The sequence below is a fragment of the Muscardinus avellanarius genome (assembly GCF_963383645.1).
Source record: "Muscardinus avellanarius genome assembly, chromosome: 12".
Taxonomy (NCBI): Eukaryota; Metazoa; Chordata; class Mammalia; order Rodentia; family Gliridae; genus Muscardinus; species Muscardinus avellanarius.
Genome location: NC_137798.1, coordinates 55,419,696 through 55,437,000, shown reverse-complemented (window position 1 = coordinate 55,437,000; position 17,305 = coordinate 55,419,696). Strand labels below are relative to the sequence as shown.

Sequence of the window (17,305 nt, the reverse complement as noted above, 5' to 3'; positions counted from 1 at the left end):
AGAAAAACAGAAAAGTGACATTCTGAACACAAGCTATAGAACACTAAATCTTACTGTCTTGCTTCATGACAATCTGTTCAAATAACATTATAGAAGAAATAGGAACAAAGGCAAGATTCTCTACAAGTACCTACACTCCAGGGAATAGCAAAAATTCTGTGTGAAGGACTAGACAGTAAATGTAGAAGGTTTGGTGGGCCAGAATCTCATTATTAACTCCACCAATGCTTTGCAAAAACAGCTAGATATAAACCATAAGCAAATAAGCATTGCTATGTTACAGTGAAGCGGTTTACAAAAATAATGGCCATAGCTGGGTGTGGTGGCACACACTTGTTATACCAGTACTTGGGAGGCTGAGACAGGAAGATTGCAGGTTTGCGGCCTGCCTCAGTAACTTAGTGAGGCTCCCCACAACTTAGGGAGGCCCCGTTTCAAAATAAAGAATAAAAAATAGGGTGAGGTTGTAGCTCAGATGTAGAATGCTCCTGGGTTCAATCCCTGGTACCAAAAAGGAAGAAAAAGAAAGAAAAGAAAAAAAAGAAAAAAAGTGGCCCAAGTTTGATTTCTCTACCTTTCTACTTTTTCTGCTTCTCTACTTTGTGGGCTCTGTATTCATCTTGATATAGATTGAAGAACAAAAAGGCATGGTTTCAAACAATCTAAAGGCCACTGAAACAAGCACTCTGAATAAATGACTGATTTAGATGTCCAATGGAAATTCTGGGTGTTGTTTATGGAGGCATTACATATAATGGCATAGCAAATGATGTACTGGGCTATCTACCATTCTGAAATGGGACTCACATGGTTTATTTCAATTAAACCCTGCAATCCAGGACACTGAGCATCTTCTACTATGCTCTTCCTGAAAAAGAAAAGAGCCAAAAACAAAAGAGCAGCATTATACTCAGATAACTAAGCATATTACTATCTTTTTTGGGAGTACCTGTTACTGAACCTAGGGGCACTCTACCTTCGAGCCATATAGTCCCAGCACCCCCCCCCCCACTTTTTTTTTGTGGTACTGGGGTTCCTGGAAACCCTTCTACCTCTGGGCTACACTCACAGACCTATTTTATACTTTTTTTTTTTTTTTTTTTGAAACAGGGTCTCTTAAGCCAGCGTTCCTGGCTTCGACCTGCGCGATCCAACTGTCTCCGCCTCCCAAATGCTAGGAACAACATATTTTTATTATGAAATTCTTAATTCATATTTTATTAGAAATATCTGTCTCATAGTAGTACCACAGGTTCAATGCTAGTGTATACCCACCATAAATTTAGTGAGACCCTGTTTTGAAATAAAATTCAATAGGGCTGAGGGTGCAGCTCAGAGGTAGAAAACCCCTGGGTTCAATTCCCAGTACCCACCTGCCAACCCATAGGAAAATATTTATCTCAATCTCTGAATTTTTTTTTAATTTATTCTTTTTCTAGTATCTTGCTTCACTTTGCCTTTATTGTACAGAGTTGTTTATTCTAAGATGCCCTTTTCAGGACTGTTTTTTAGCAATTAAGTAAATTTTTAAGAAATACTTGTAGTATGACTCAAAAGTATAGCTATTCCTAGTACAAGATAATAAACTACAGGATATATAAAAGTAAAAAATGATAATAAACTGATCTTTTATAACCTACAGATTTCTATAATACCTGAAAGATTTTTATCCTCATAAAACCTAAAAAGATTTTTGGCATATATTAAAACCTGAAAAAACTCATTCCATGAAATATTTAAGCATTTCAAAATAAAAACTGTCATTTGCTTTGCCTACTTTAATTCATAGATGCCTTTCCTACTTTCCTCATTTCTTTAGTGCAATTTGCTACAATAACTGAATTTTCGATTCTGTCCCATTTCCAGATTAGTGATAAACCCAAGAGTCTTTTCTTGGTACTAGATTATAATTTTATTTCCAACTTAAAATACCTCTTTCCTATCATCACTGTGCACTCATGTTCCATTAACGAGGACTTTTGATGCATTTGTGTAGAGGCAGTGCTACGAAGTAGAAAAAAAGCAGACAGTATCCAGCTTCACCGGTCATAAGCTGAACTTTTCAAGTTTTCTCAACTGAAAAATGGGGATCTACTACCTTGTAGGGCTTTTGCAGTGATTAAATGAGATGATACAATTAAGAACCTAGAACCATCTCTATCCCCAAATCGTTGTTCAGGACACACCAACTCCCCTTTCTCTATGCTCTGCCATCTGTCAAGATGGCAATTTGAGGTACCTTTTCTAAAGGCTACTATAAAAGTGTCTACCTCTTTTTTTTCCTTCTTTTTTCTTTTTGCAGTACTGGGGATGGAACCCAGGGGCATTCTACATCTGAGCTCTACTCCCAGCCCTATCTTTTATGCTTTATTTTGAAAGAGGGTCTCACTGAGTTGCCAAGGGCCTAAGTAGCTGAAGCTGTCTGCGAACCCGCGATCCTCCTGTCTCAGCATCCCAAATGCTAGGATTACAAGCGTGTGGCATCATGCCCGGCAAAAGTGTTCACCTCTTAATGACCCTGGAGGGAGAATCACCAGCACTGTTGTTTTGTAGATGAGGAGGAAGCTGAAGGTTAAGCTGAACCAAAGTTTCACAGCTAGTAAGTCACAGAGCTGTGTTTTAGCTCAGATCTACTGAACACCAAAGGATACCTTATTGCATCTTTTCTTTGTAGTGCTGCACAGAATGTACTTTGCCCATCTAAACATGACCAATTAGCAACCTGAATTTTTTTTTTTTTTTTGCAATACTGGGGATTGAGCTGAGGGGCATTCAGTTTAAATTAAACTGAAACTGTTCATAAGCTGTAAATAAGTATACTTAGCTTTAAACCTATGCATTTTAAATAAGAGACAAGCTGGGCGTGGTGGCGCACGCTTGTAATCCCCGCGCTTGGGAGGCTGAGACAGGAGGATCGCATGAGTTCGAAGCCAGTCTTAGCTGCCTAGTGAGGCTCTCAGCAACTTAGTGAGACCCTGTTTCAAAAAAAAAAAAAAAGGTCTGGGAGTATAGCCCGGACGTTAAAAAGCCTCTGGGTTCCACCCCAGTACCACCAAAAAATAAATAAATAAATAAATAAACAAGAGACAAAACATACTTTTTATTCTATGTGGTTAATATACAAAATATCCCCACTTCCCTTGAGAAATAGTACATCTAATACACTTGGATAAACACTGAATATTAAAACATTAGATGATACTATGTAAGTGACTGGATAAAAGCGAACATACAAATTTCTAACAGTCTAAGAATATATCACAGCACTGATAATACGAAGAGTATGTACGTATTTATTTTTAAATTCAAAGTTCTTCTTACTGTTCTCTGCTGAGGGGCTTCAGAGGTGAAAAGGCAATCAGATTACCACCGAAGGAAATACGCCTGGCATGCTCCTGGTGTCTCCCCGCCATCTGATTACTGTAGCACAGGCCCGGCTAGAGAGAAAATGACAGACATCAAGAACCATCAAGAGTTTCACCAGGTAAATCTTCAATGTGACACTAAGAGGTTAATTAATAACATAAACAAGTTTCCATCGCAACAATAAAATTATTAATAATGTAACGATTATGCTACTTTCCAGCAACACCTAGCTTCAAATAATTTTGGGGGGGGGCACTGGGGATTGAACCCAGAGACATTGTAACCGCTGAGCCATATCCCCAGCCCTGTTTTATTTTTGTTTGTTTTTTGTTTTTGCGGGTGTGGGGATGGAACCCAGGGGCATTTGACCTCCAAGATACACCCCCTGCCCTATTATTTTTTTTATTCTTTATTTTGAAACAGGGTCTCACTAAGTTATGGAGGGCCTCACTAACTAGCTGAGGCTGTCCGTGAACTGCAATCCTCTGGTCTCAGCCTCCTGAATGCTGGGATTACAAGTGTATACCACCACGCCCAGCTCTTATTCTTTATTTTAAAACAGGGTCTCACTGAGTTGCAAAGGGCCTCACTAAGTAACTGAGGTTGTCCTCGAACTGAGATCCTCCTGTCTCTGCCTCCTAGATGCTGGGATTACAAGCGTGTGCAACCACGCTCAGCTATACTCTTTGTTTGTTTGTTTGTTTTTGGTGGCACTGGGGTTCCTGGAAGCCCTTCTACCTCCGGGCTACACTCCCAGACCTATTTTTACATTTTTATTTGGAAACAGGGTCTCCTAAGCCAGTGCGCGGCTGGCTTCGAACCTGCATGATCCTCCTGTCTCTCCCTCCCAAGCACGGGGATTACAAGCGTGCGCCACCACGCCCGGCTATACTCTTTTAATAAGAGATTAAATATATGTTTTATGTGCCTATACACTTGTCTAAATATAAATTAAAAAAGGAAAGAGGAGAGTTTTAGAAGGAGGCCACAAAGAAGAGCTAAGATTTGAACTAGATTTAGAGGCAAGAATTCATTAAAAGTCTGAGCAATTTCCAAACAAAATATCAGGACATAAACATGGCAATCTAAAAGAATATGAACAGCTGGACATGGTGGCCCATGCTTGTAATCCCAGTACTTGGGAGGCTAAAACAGGAGGATCACAGGTTTGTGGCCAGTCTCAGCTACTTAGTGAGGCCCTCTGCAACTTAGTGAGACCCTGTTTCAAAATAAAGAATAAAAAAAATAATAGGGCAGGGGGTGTATCTTGGAGGTCAAATGCCCCTGGGTTCCATCCCCACACCCGCAAAAACAAAAAACAAACAAAAACAAAAAAAAATAAAACATAAATTTAAACCTCACATACAAAAAGTAGTATTTATTTTATTTTAAAAAACAAATTGAATAAAAAAAATTTGTCAAATTAAGTGGGAAAACTTACTGAATCAAGAAGGTAGCATTCGGTAGTGAGGCTTTTATTATCAAATAGTACTGAAAAACAAGAGAAAACAATTTTTAACTTAAGTTCTACATATCAAATACCAAAACAAAAATAGAGGCTGTTTTATGCTACACACACACACACACACACACACACACACACACACCCCTATTTAATTTTTTCTTTTGGTACTGGAGATTGAACCCAGGGCATTCTACCTCTGAGTTACAACCCCAGCCCTATTATTTACTCTTTATTTTGAAACAGGGTCTTACTGAGTTACAAAGGGCCTAAGTAGCTGAGACTGTCCACAAACCTAGATCCTCTGGTCTCAGCCTTCTAAATGCTGGAATTACAAGCGTGCACCACCATGCCTGGCTCACACACCCCTATTTTGATAATACTGTTTTCCTTAATTTCAGTATAAAGTATCTTCTAGACAGGCACGATGGTGCATGCCTATAATCCCTGTAATTTAGGAGGCTGAGAAAGGAGTATCACAGGTTTAAGGCCAGCCCCAATAAGTTAGCAAGAATTTTTTTTCTCCCCCTAGAACTGGGGATTCAACCCAGGGGCATTCTACCTTTAAGCTACATCCCCATTCCAATTTTTTATTCTTTATTTTGAAACAGGGTCTAAGTTGCAGAGGGCCTCACTACATAGCCGAGGCTGGGAGGTGTGAACTGGTGATTCTTCTCAGCTTTCCAAGTACAGGAATTATAAGCATGCACCACCCTGCCAAGCAAGGCTGTTTCATAATAAAGAAATAAAATAGGACTGGGGTGTGGTTCAAAGGTACGATGCCCCTGGGTTCAATTCACAGCAACACACACACACACACACACACACACACACACACACACACACGTCCACACGTCTTTTACAAAGAAATCTCATGCTTGTAATAGTAAAGGCACCCAAAAGATGCCGATCAAGTGCAGTTGGTGGACATTAAATGTCTGGCCATAGTTTTACCATTTTATTTCACATTAGGCCTCAGGCCAACACCACAGAGTAGCAGATGAAAATAACAAATATAACTAGAACACATCATATTATAACAAAAACATAAGTTCTTTTTCCTCTTATAGAACAGTCACAAAGTAGGTAGGAATTATCAGGAAGGAGGAAAAATAGGCTATTTTTCAGGTTTGGGATCAAGAGAAGTGTGCTACAGCATATTTTATTTTTGCAGTATTTGGGATTAAACCCAGGAGTGTTCTACCACTGAGTGATATCCCCAGCCTTTATTTATTTATTTTCTTGACACTGAGGATTGAGCCCAGGGCACTCTGAGCTACACCCCCAGGTCTTTTTAATTTTCTTTTAAAACAGGTCTTGCTAAGTTGCTGAGACTAGTCTTCCACCTGTGCCTCTTCTCTCTCAGTCTCCCAAGTACTGGGATTACAGGCGTGCACCACCACACCAAGCTTCACGTAATTTTCATGAGATATTTATGGTGAGCATCCAATTCCTCAACTCTCATCTTTAGAAACTGGTACTCAGATTTACGATAATTTATACCTTAATCCAAGATCATTTTTTTTCTTCCTTTTCTTTTTTTTGGTGGTACTGGGGATCGAACCCAGGGGCATTCTACTTCCGAGATACATCCCTAGCCCTACTTTTAATTTTGAAATAAGGTCTCACTAAATTGCAGAGGACCTCACTAAGTAGATGAGGCTGGCCAAGATCCTGTGATTCTCCTGTCTCAGCCTCCCAAGTACTGGGACTCCAAGTGTAGGCCACCACGCCCAGCTTCCCAAGTTCATTTTTCAACAAGGTCTTATTGTGTTTTAAGTGATTTTACCTGATTGAGAAGTTTTAGCTTCTTCTTGCAAGGCATTATGTTGTGATGGCATATTTTTTTCAGGGCTACTCATCAAAACACCTTGTGAGGTAATTGAAGAATTTGTTTCCGTTGTTTCTACAACCTCTGAAATTTCTTTTTTGTTAGTAGTAATATCTTCTGCTACTCCACCAGTGAGAAGAGGTAAACTAATTCTTTCACCAGGTAAGCAATCCATCTCACAGTTTATCTTATTTACATCCTGGAATTAAAAGTGGTCATTATATTACAATAGAAGTCTTGCTGCTATCAAGTAAGAAAAACAGAAAAGTGACATTCTGAACACAAGCTATAGAACACTAAATCTTACTGTCTTGCTTCATGACAATCTGTTCAAATAACATTATAGAAGAAATAGGAACAAAGGCAAGATTCTCTACAAGTACCTACACTCCAGGGAATAGCAAAAATTCTGTGTGAAGGACTAGACAGTAAATGTAGAAGGTTTGGTGGGCCAGAATCTCATTATTAACTCCACCAATGCTTTGCAAAAACAGCTAGATATAAACCATAAGCAAATAAGCATTGCTATGTTACAGTGAAGCGGTTTACAAAAATAATGGCCATAGCTGGGTGTGGTGGCACACACTTGTTATACCAGTACTTGGGAGGCTGAGACAGGAAGATTGCAGGTTTGCGGCCTGCCTCAGTAACTTAGTGAGGCTCCCCACAACTTAGGGAGGCCCCGTTTCAAAATAAAGAATAAAAAATAGGGTGAGGTTGTAGCTCAGATGTAGAATGCTCCTGGGTTCAATCCCTGGTACCAAAAAGGAAGAAAAAGAAAGAAAAGAAAAAAAAGAAAAAAAGTGGCCCAAGTTTGATTTCTCTACCTTTCTACTTTTTCTGCTTCTCTACTTTGTGGGCTCTGTATTCATCTTGATATAGATTGAAGAACAAAAAGGCATGGTTTCAAACAATCTAAAGGCCACTGAAACAAGCACTCTGAATAAATGACTGATTTAGATGTCCAATGGAAATTCTGGGTGTTGTTTATGGAGGCATTACATATAATGGCATAGCAAATGATGTACTGGGCTATCTACCATTCTGAAATGGGACTCACATGGTTTATTTCAATTAAACCCTGCAATCCAGGACACTGAGCATCTTCTACTATGCTCTTCCTGAAAAAGAAAAGAGCCAAAAACAAAAGAGCAGCATTATACTCAGATAACTAAGCATATTACTATCTTTTTTGGGAGTACCTGTTACTGAACCTAGGGGCACTCTACCTTCGAGCCATATAGTCCCAGCACCCCCCCCCCACTTTTTTTTTGTGGTACTGGGGTTCCTGGAAACCCTTCTACCTCTGGGCTACACTCACAGACCTATTTTATACTTTTTTTTTTTTTTTTTTGAAACAGGGTCTCTTAAGCCAGCGTTCCTGGCTTCGACCTGCGCGATCCAACTGTCTCCGCCTCCCAAATGCTAGGAACAACATATTTTTATTATGAAATTCTTAATTCATATTTTATTAGAAATATCTGTCTCATAGTAGTACCACAGGTTCAATGCTAGTGTATACCCACCATAAATTTAGTGAGACCCTGTTTTGAAATAAAATTCAATAGGGCTGAGGGTGTAGCTCAGAGGTAGAAAACCCCTGGGTTCAATTCCCAGTACCCACCTGCCAACCCATAGGAAAATATTTATCTCAATCTCTGAATTTTTTTTTAATTTATTCTTTTTCTAGTATCTTGCTTCACTTTGCCTTTATTGTACAGAGTTGTTTATTCTAAGATGCCCTTTTCAGGACTGTTTTTTAGCAATTAAGTAAATTTTTAAGAAATACTTGTAGTATGACTCAAAAGTATAGCTATTCCTAGTACAAGATAATAAACTACAGGATATATAAAAGTAAAAAATGATAATAAACTGATCTTTTATAACCTACAGATTTCTATAATACCTGAAAGATTTTTATCCTCATAAAACCTAAAAAGACTTTTGGCATATATTAAAACCTGAAAAAACTCATTCCATGAAATATTTAAGCATTTCAAAATAAAAACTGTCATTTGCTTTGCCTACTTTAATTCATAGATGCCTTTCCTACTTTCCTCATTTCTTTAGTGCAATTTGCTACAATAACTGAATTTTCGATTCTGTCCCATTTCCAGATTAGTGATAAACCCAAGAGTCTTTTCTTGGTACTAGATTATAATTTTATTTCCAACTTAAAATACCTCTTTCCTATCATCACTGTGCACTCATGTTCCATTAACGAGGACTTTTGATGCATTTGTGTAGAGGCAGTGCTACGAAGTAGAAAAAAAGCAGACAGTATCCAGCTTCACCGGTCATAAGCTGAACTTTTCAAGTTTTCTCAACTGAAAAATGGGGATCTACTACCTTGTAGGGCTTTTGCAGTGATTAAATGAGATGATACAATTAAGAACCTAGAACCATCTCTATCCCCAAATCGTTGTTCAGGACACACCAACTCCCCTTTCTCTATGCTCTGCCATCTGTCAAGATGGCAATTTGAGGTACCTTTTCTAAAGGCTACTATAAAAGTGTCTACCTCTTTTTTTTCCTTCTTTTTTCTTTTTGCAGTACTGGGGATGGAACCCAGGGGCATTCTACATCTGAGCTCTACTCCCAGCCCTATCTTTTATGCTTTATTTTGAAAGAGGGTCTCACTGAGTTGCCAAGGGCCTAAGTAGCTGAAGCTGTCTGCGAACCCGCGATCCTCCTGTCTCAGCATCCCAAATGCTAGGATTACAAGCGTGTGGCATCATGCCCGGCAAAAGTGTTCACCTCTTAATGACCCTGGAGGGAGAATCACCAGCACTGTTGTTTTGTAGATGAGGAGGAAGCTGAAGGTTAAGCTGAACCAAAGTTTCACAGCTAGTAAGTCACAGAGCTGTGTTTTAGCTCAGATCTACTGAACACCAAAGGATACCTTATTGCATCTTTTCTTTGTAGTGCTGCACAGAATGTACTTTGCCCATCTAAACATGACCAATTAGCAACCTGAATTTTTTTTTTTTCTTTTGCAATACTGGGGATTGAGCTGAGGGGCATTCTACCTCCAAGCTACACCCCCAGCCCTATTTTTTATTCTTAATTTTGAAACAGGGTCTCATTAAGTTGCAGAGGGCCTCACTAAGTAGCTGAGGCTGGCTGTGAACCTGTGATCCTCCTGTCTCAGCCTCCAAAGTACTGAGATTACAAATGTGCACCACCACGCCTGGCTTGTTTTGTTTTTTTGAAATGCGGTCTTACTATGTTACCCAGATAGGTCTGGGACACAAGTAATCCTCCTGTTTCAGCCTCCTGAGAGGATGGGACTACAGGCATGTGCTATACGCCAGCTCTAATCTGAAATATTAAGACTCCATTTCCTCTTTTTTTTTTTGGGTACTAGGAGTTGAATCCAAGGGCATTCCTCTCTGAGCTATACCTCAGCCCTTTTTAGGTCTTATTTGTAAACAGAGTCTTGCTAAATGGTTCAAAAATATTGGGATTACAGGTACATACCACATGCCTGGCTCCTTATTTATGAAAAGGAAGATTTACCTATGTTATAAGGTCATCGTAAAGCTTAAAGCTGGGTGTGGTGGTACATGCCTGTAATCCCAGTACTTCGGAGGTTGAGACAGGAGGATCACAGGTTCAAGGACAGCCTCAGAAAGTAGTGAGACTATCATCAACCTAGCAAGACCCTGTTTCCAAATTAAAAATTAAAAATAAATAAATAAATAAAAGGGCTAGGGGTGTTGCTCAGAGATAGAACACCCTGGGCTCAATTCCCAATCCCATCATCAATAAATAAATAAATAAATAAATAAATAAATAAAATTAATTTAAAATATATGCTGGAAATATATTACCTGCTTGAGAATCTAAATATTTCATACCAGCATTTGTTAAACTCTTAATAACATGATAAATACCTGCTTTCGGGAGTATTTGAAAACAAAATCTCATCAACATGTTCACTTTTGGTCCTCTGAGGATCAGGATTCTCTGATGACGTTGTTTGTCCTAGAGGGTCTGTATCAGCTGTGCTCTCACGCACAGCTTTGCTCACAGATTTAGGAGTTCCACGTCTTTGAGAAGGACAGTCAGAAGAAAGTACTAGAAGATGAAAGATATCACACACACACAAAATCATCAAAACACCAAAAAGTTTTATTAATTTTTCTTTATAACCAGGAAGAAAGTACAAAGCCTACTTATTGGTTTTTATCTATCTATCTATCTATCTATCTATCTATCTATATTGTGACACTGGGGATTGAACCCAGTTGCATTCTACCTGAGGTATAGCTCAGCCCTGTTTTATTTTTATTTTGAAATAGAGTCTCACTAGGTTAATGAGTCTTACTACCTACTAACTAGTTTCTTCCTCCTGTCAAGTAATGTTTGTTAGACTCCTGGGATTTTCTGTTAAAGATGATATTAGACCCTCACATTAGTCTGTGATTCCACCTGACATCCTACCGTAACATTAACAAAAATAATCAGAAAAGGCAGAACTCTACAAGGAAAAATGATTCTGAAGAAGAGACAATAATGAGACCATTCTGAAAGCTGGAGTGTAAATTGACATGTGGGATATTATCTAGCAAATCCAAACAAATGAATATTAAACCACCAATCAGAAGAGAAGAGAGTCAATCCTATTTCTGCCACAGAATCTTTCAAAAGAACTGGTGTCCCCACTGTATCTTTCAAAGTGGAGATAAAATGGAGTTCAGAACAGGACGAGGAGTTCACAGTCAGTAGAGGACTAATTAGAGGAGAGGTCCTTTGATCACTGCATAGCAAAGCAACATCCCTCCCCACAAAAAACAAAAACTACCAGGTTATTTCCTCAAAGAAGAAACAGAGGGTTTCTGGTTTGGGGGAATATAGATAAAGCTGAAAGATGAGGTAATATATGAAAAATAAAGGCACAGGTACATATTTACAAATCAACTGCTGAGACACTCGGCTTATCTTCCCCTAATAGTTCCTGAATGGCTGGCAGCCAAAATTTTACCCACCAGGCAGCAGAGGAGAATAATTCTCTCTGGGGAATCCAAATAGCCTATGAGAAAAGATTCAAATGCAGCGATGTGTAGGTTCCTGGCATAACGGCCCAGCTCTCTCTCGGTAAGGCTCTACCCATGCGCTCAGAGGCTCTTGTCAGTACCCATTCCTGACTATGAGCAAGTAGTAAAGGATCAGATTCCTGGGAAAAACATCTAATCCGAGGGACAGAAAACAAAACAGATGAAACCATCTTGAAACAAATACTGACTACAATGGGGGGAAAGCATAAAACCATTATCACTATCCACACAATGGTGAGAAGGTGCAAATATGAAACACTATGCAGAAGGTTAGAAAACAGGGCATTTGGGGAATAGGAAAGAGCTCTCTGAAATGAAAAACATGATAGCTAGTGTCACAGTTAGGAAACCGAGTCAGGCTGGTGGTACATGCCTGTAAACCCAGTAACCCCAGGAGGCTGAGGCAGGAGGAAGACAGTTCAAGGCAGCTTAGTGAGACTCTGTCTCAAAGAATAAAATAACAAAAAAAGCCTTTTCTAAGTTGAAGAAATCCTCTTAGATAAAGAAAATAATAAGTACAGGAAGGAAAGATAACAAATCTACCAGAAGAAAAATATGTTTTAAACAACAAAGCCTTAGCCAGGCTTGGTGGCACACGCTTGTAATCCCAGTACTCCCAGCATTCGGGAGGCGGAGACTGGAGGATCACAGTTCCAGTTTGCAGACAGCCTCAGCTACTTAATAAGGCCCTTTGCAACCGGTATGGTGGCGCACGCTTGTAATCCCCGCGCTTGGGAGGCGGAGACAGGAGGATCGCGCAGGTTCAAAGCCAGCCGTGCTGGCTTAAGAGACCCTGTTTCCAAATAAAAATATTTAAAATAGGTCTGGGAGTGTAGCCTTGAGGTAGAAGGGCTTCCATGAACCCCAGTACCACCAAAAAAAAAAAAAAAAAAAAAAAAAAAAAAAAAAAAAAAAAAAGGCCCTTCACAACTCAGTGAGATCCTGTTTCAAGAAATAAAGAGACTAAAATAAACAGGGCTGGGCGTGTAGCTCCATGGCACAATGCCTCTGGGTTCCATCCCCATGAGAAAGAGAAAGAGAGAAAAAAGGCCTTATTTAGAGAGATGGTGTTAAACAACAAAAGATTCCAATAAGAATGGAAAGGATTGTCTCTAGGGGTTGGCAAATGGGAGGAGAGGAGCTTCTATAAGGACTATATGTTAACAAGACTCACATAAACTGTACTTTGTAACTGAAAGTCAGTTTTAAAAGATCGTAAGACCTGAACCAGGTATAAAGAAGAAAAGAGAGAGAAGCCACTAGGATCCTTGAAAAGTAGCCAGGGGCCATGCTATTAACAGTGGAGGAGATGCCTGGGTATCCAGAGCACAACTGCTTAAAGAAAACAAATCAAAGTCACGCCAGCCTTTGTACCTAAAACAGGAGGCTTAATATATTTGTGCTTTATTTATATTTTAATAAAAATATCTGATAGCATGTATTAGAGAGAAGTAGGGGTTTACTTTTAGAAAACATTCTAGCGAGCTGGGTGTGGTGGTGCGTGCTTGTAATCCTAGCATTCAGGAGGCTGAGACTGGAGGATGGCAGTTCACAGCCTCAGCTACTTAGCAAGGCCCTTTGCAACTCAGTGAGATCCTGTTCCAAAAATAAAAAGACTAAAAAATAGAGCTGGGGATGTAGGTCGGATGTACAGTGCCCCTGGGTTCCATCCCTAGTACTGAAAAAAAAAATGAAAAAAAAAAAAATCCTAGTATTGGGTGGCTTATAGGAGGATCACAGGTTCAAGGAGAGTCTTGGCAAGTAGTGAGACTCTCATCAACCTAGTGAGACTGTTTCCAAATAAGAAATAAAATTGAGCTAGGGGTGTAGTTTAAAGGTAAAATGCTGGGTTCAATCCCTAGTAACACACATACACGCACACACAATATCCAATTGGACACAGGCTTCCTAGTGGATACCTGTGGCTTATACATAATTTCAACTGAGATAAATATATTTAATGAGTAATCTATGAAAAACTGCTACTGAAAAGTGGCTGGAAATTCACGATCTCCTTAAGCATTAAAACCTGATTTCAGGGGCTGGGGATATAGTTCAGTGGTAGAACACTTGCCTTGCATGTGTGAGGCCCTGGGTTCAACCCTAAGCACCACACACACAAAATAACCCCCGATTTCACTAGTATATTTTATTTTTTGTTTAGTTCTTGGTGCTAGGAATTGAACTCAGGACCTCTTAAATGCTAGATATGAGCTCTACCACTGAGCTACATCCTCGGCCCTTAAGATTTTATTTTATTTGTGGTACTAGGGCTTGAACCCAGAGGCTTTCTACCTCTGAACTACACTCCCAGACCTATTTTACTTTTTATTTAGAAACAGGATCTCACTAAACTTTCAGAGGGCCTTACTAAGTAGCTGAGTCTGGCCATGAACCTGCAATCCTCCTGTCTTAGCCTGGGATTATGAACACATGCCACCATGCCTGGCTTAATACAATATTTTAAAATTAGAAAATTAGTACATTTACTATTTTTCAAAAAGACATGAGTAAAACTTTTAACTCTAATAAAAACGAAAACAAGCCTGCCTTCCATAAACTTTAAAGTACGACTAAAGAAGTGTTAAGGTTTGCTACCCAATTTCCTCTGCATGTGATTCTGACTCAACTTCTAACTGACCTGAAGAAAATCACTTTACTTCTCTAGCTTCCACCACTATTCTTATCTTTGAAGAGCCAGTGACTTAACCAAAAGGTGAAAACTAACCTGAGAAGGATCTGACAGGACTCTCCACTCTGAAAAACCCGGCATCAAATACTATTTTGTCAACTTCTCTTGATACCGCGGCACCTGTTGCCTTGGTATGTTCCTCCTGCTTCATTTTCTCTCTCATTGCATTTTTTATGGCAGCAAGGCGATTTCTAGCTGCCATCCTTCCACCATCATCTTATTTTGGTTTACTTGCTGTACTGGCGACAGGTTTTTTCTGCAAAGAGAAATTATTATATTTATTAAAGCCATCTTATGAAAAAATAGTTTTCAATTTTATTTTATTTTATTTTGTGATACTGGGGATGGAACCCAGGGGCATTCTTGAGCTACACTCTTAGCCCGATTTTTTATTCTTTATTTGGAAACCGGGTCTTGTTGAGTTGCAAAAGGCCTCACTAAGCAGTAACTGTGGCTGTCCTTGAACTGCAATCCTCTGGTTTCAGCCTCTCAAATGCTGGGATTACAAGCCTGCGCCACCACACCTGGCTTAAATTTTAATTTTTAAAAATGAAAAGAAAAGCCGGGCGTGGTGGCGCACGCTTGTAATCCCCGCGCTTGGGAGGCGGAGACAGGAGGATCGCGCAGGTTCGAAGCCAGCCGTGCTGGCGTAAGAGACCCTGTTTCAAAAATATAAAATAGGTCTGGGAGTGTAGCCCGGAGGAAGGAGGGCTTCCAGGAACCCCAGTACCACCAAAAAAAAAAGAAAAAAAAAAAGAAAAAAAAAAAGAAAAGAAAAACAAAGTACACATAAAATATGTCATACACTCATCATTTATCTATCACGTTTGTGTGTAAAAAAAGTTGTGCAGTAAGTATGGTCTGAAATACAAATGTGAGAATCACTGAAGTGAAAACTGGGTTAGTATTTCACAGGAGAGGCTGGAGATGTAGTGGTATAGATCCTGACTAGCACAAACAAGGGCAGGGCTCAATTCCCAGCACTGAAAATAGAAAGGCATGGGGGTTTGGCGGGGGCCGGGCGGGGATAATAGAAAAACAAACTTGCAAACACGACTGAAGAATGGGCAGAGGGGTAAGAAGAAAATCAACAGAATATAATTTCAAGAAAGAGAGGAGGGAGGAGACTATTTAATACTATACTAGAGTTGTTAGATTTTATAAATTAAATATTAATAACTTCAGTAACCCATAGATCAATAGTGTTTATAATAACTGTTCTAGAGGAGTAAGGAGGGATGAAATTGAATACCAATAAGTTGGAGACAGAAACAGGAAACAAAATAGTAGAGAGAGAGGTAACATTTTCAGGATGCTTGAATATTATTGGGAGGAAAGAGAGGGGAACAAAGAGGGCAATATAAAGGATTAGAGGGAAGCACCACAAATTGGCTGGTGTGTTTGTAAACAAAGGTAAGACATAAACACATCTAAACACTGAAGAAAACAGGGGGAAAGTAAGGCTAACTGAATGAATAAGAGTGGTATCAAAATACAAATAAAATTGGTTTTATTTTACTTGTTTGATCATCTTAACAGTAGTCTGTAAGGGCTGGAAAGTATAGCTCCTGCTAGAGCACTTGCCTAGTATCCACAGGGCCTCATGTTCTCTCCCCAGCAATGCAAAACAAACAAACAAACAAAACCCCAAGAAAACCCAAAACAAGCAATAGTAGCCTATAACTTAAAGTAGAAGGAGAGAGACATCTGGTGACAATAAGCAGAATTACAAGATCCTCTCATGATGCAGCCATCAATTAGCTTCATCAATGATAATATTAATATTTCTAGGACTAGGTACTAAGTAATAAACATGCACTAGGTGTAGTGGTGCATGCCTGTAATCCTAGTACTTGTGATGCTGAGACAGGAGGATTGCAGGTTCGAAGCAGGCCTCAGCAACTTAGTAAGACTCTATTTCCAAATAAAAAATAGCTCGGAGGTAGAAAGACCCTGAGTTCTATCCCCAGTATCGCAAAAAATGAAATAAAAAATAAATACAAAATAGGGCTGTGGGTGTAGTCTGAAGGCAGAAGGCCCCTGGAGGGCTCCATCCCAATTACCACAAAAATGAGTCTATCATATAAAAAAAGCATATGAAACAAAGTCAACTGCTTATGGATCAGGTTATTTTAGAAAAAGAAAGTCTGGCCTGAATCCAGCTCCACTTCAGGCAAGTGACTAATATTCCTGGGGCTCAGATCCCTTTTTCATAAAATGGGAACAACAGCACCCATGTCATAGGATTGTTTTAAGGATTAAATGAGTTAATACATATAAAGTACTTGGAAGCCGGGCGTGGTGGCGCACCTATTCGGGAGGTGGAGACCGGAGGATTGCGGTTCGCAGACAGCCTCAGCTACTTAATGAGGCCCTTCAGAACTCAGTTCCCGGGTATGGAATCCAAAGTTCCATACCCAGTACCACTAAATAAATAAATAGGAATGATATTTGGCACACACAAAGCATCATATATTATTATTACTACTGCAACCAAATACACAAGGACAGGTTAAAGATAAAACCTCCACTCAGGTATCCACCTCCTGGTATCTTAAAGCCACCTGGGAGCCCCAATTCAACCATAGCACATACTTTGTTCTCAGAAATAAACACCCTACATTTTGATCATTTCCTGGCTCTTTCATCAAAGGCTATTAGGAAGTTGTAAGTAATACATGAAATTTACTTTGTAAAATGAAAAATCTAAAAACTTATACACAAAATTCAATTACAGTAGAAGAGTCTATATAGTAACTTTTTATTTCAAGTCCAAACTTACCTTTATAACTTTTTTGTTTGTGTTATGATTGTTTTGCCACCCAGAATCCTCTAATTTCATCAGATTGTTGAATTTCTGTTTTACATCTTCTATCTATTAATAAATAAAGCCC

General features: G+C 39.3%; 1 protein-coding gene across 1 annotated transcript in view; it reads right to left on the bottom strand.

The window, feature by feature from the left end:
* The window catches only part of LOC308271009 (disks large-associated protein 5-like), a gene marked incomplete at both ends in the record, with an annotated part of 53,156 nt that overhangs the window by 17,418 nt on the left and 18,433 nt on the right, over window positions 1-17,305 (bottom strand). The window contains 10 exon segments of the mRNA XM_080707144.1: window positions 808-868; window positions 1,933-2,004; window positions 3,322-3,437; window positions 4,808-4,857; window positions 6,618-6,858; window positions 7,720-7,780; window positions 10,556-10,739; window positions 14,448-14,628; window positions 14,632-14,667; window positions 17,194-17,286. Of these exon segments, the coding sequence (XP_080563270.1) occupies window positions 808-868; window positions 1,933-2,004; window positions 3,322-3,437; window positions 4,808-4,857; window positions 6,618-6,858; window positions 7,720-7,780; window positions 10,556-10,739; window positions 14,448-14,628; window positions 14,632-14,667; window positions 17,194-17,286 (1,095 nt within the window).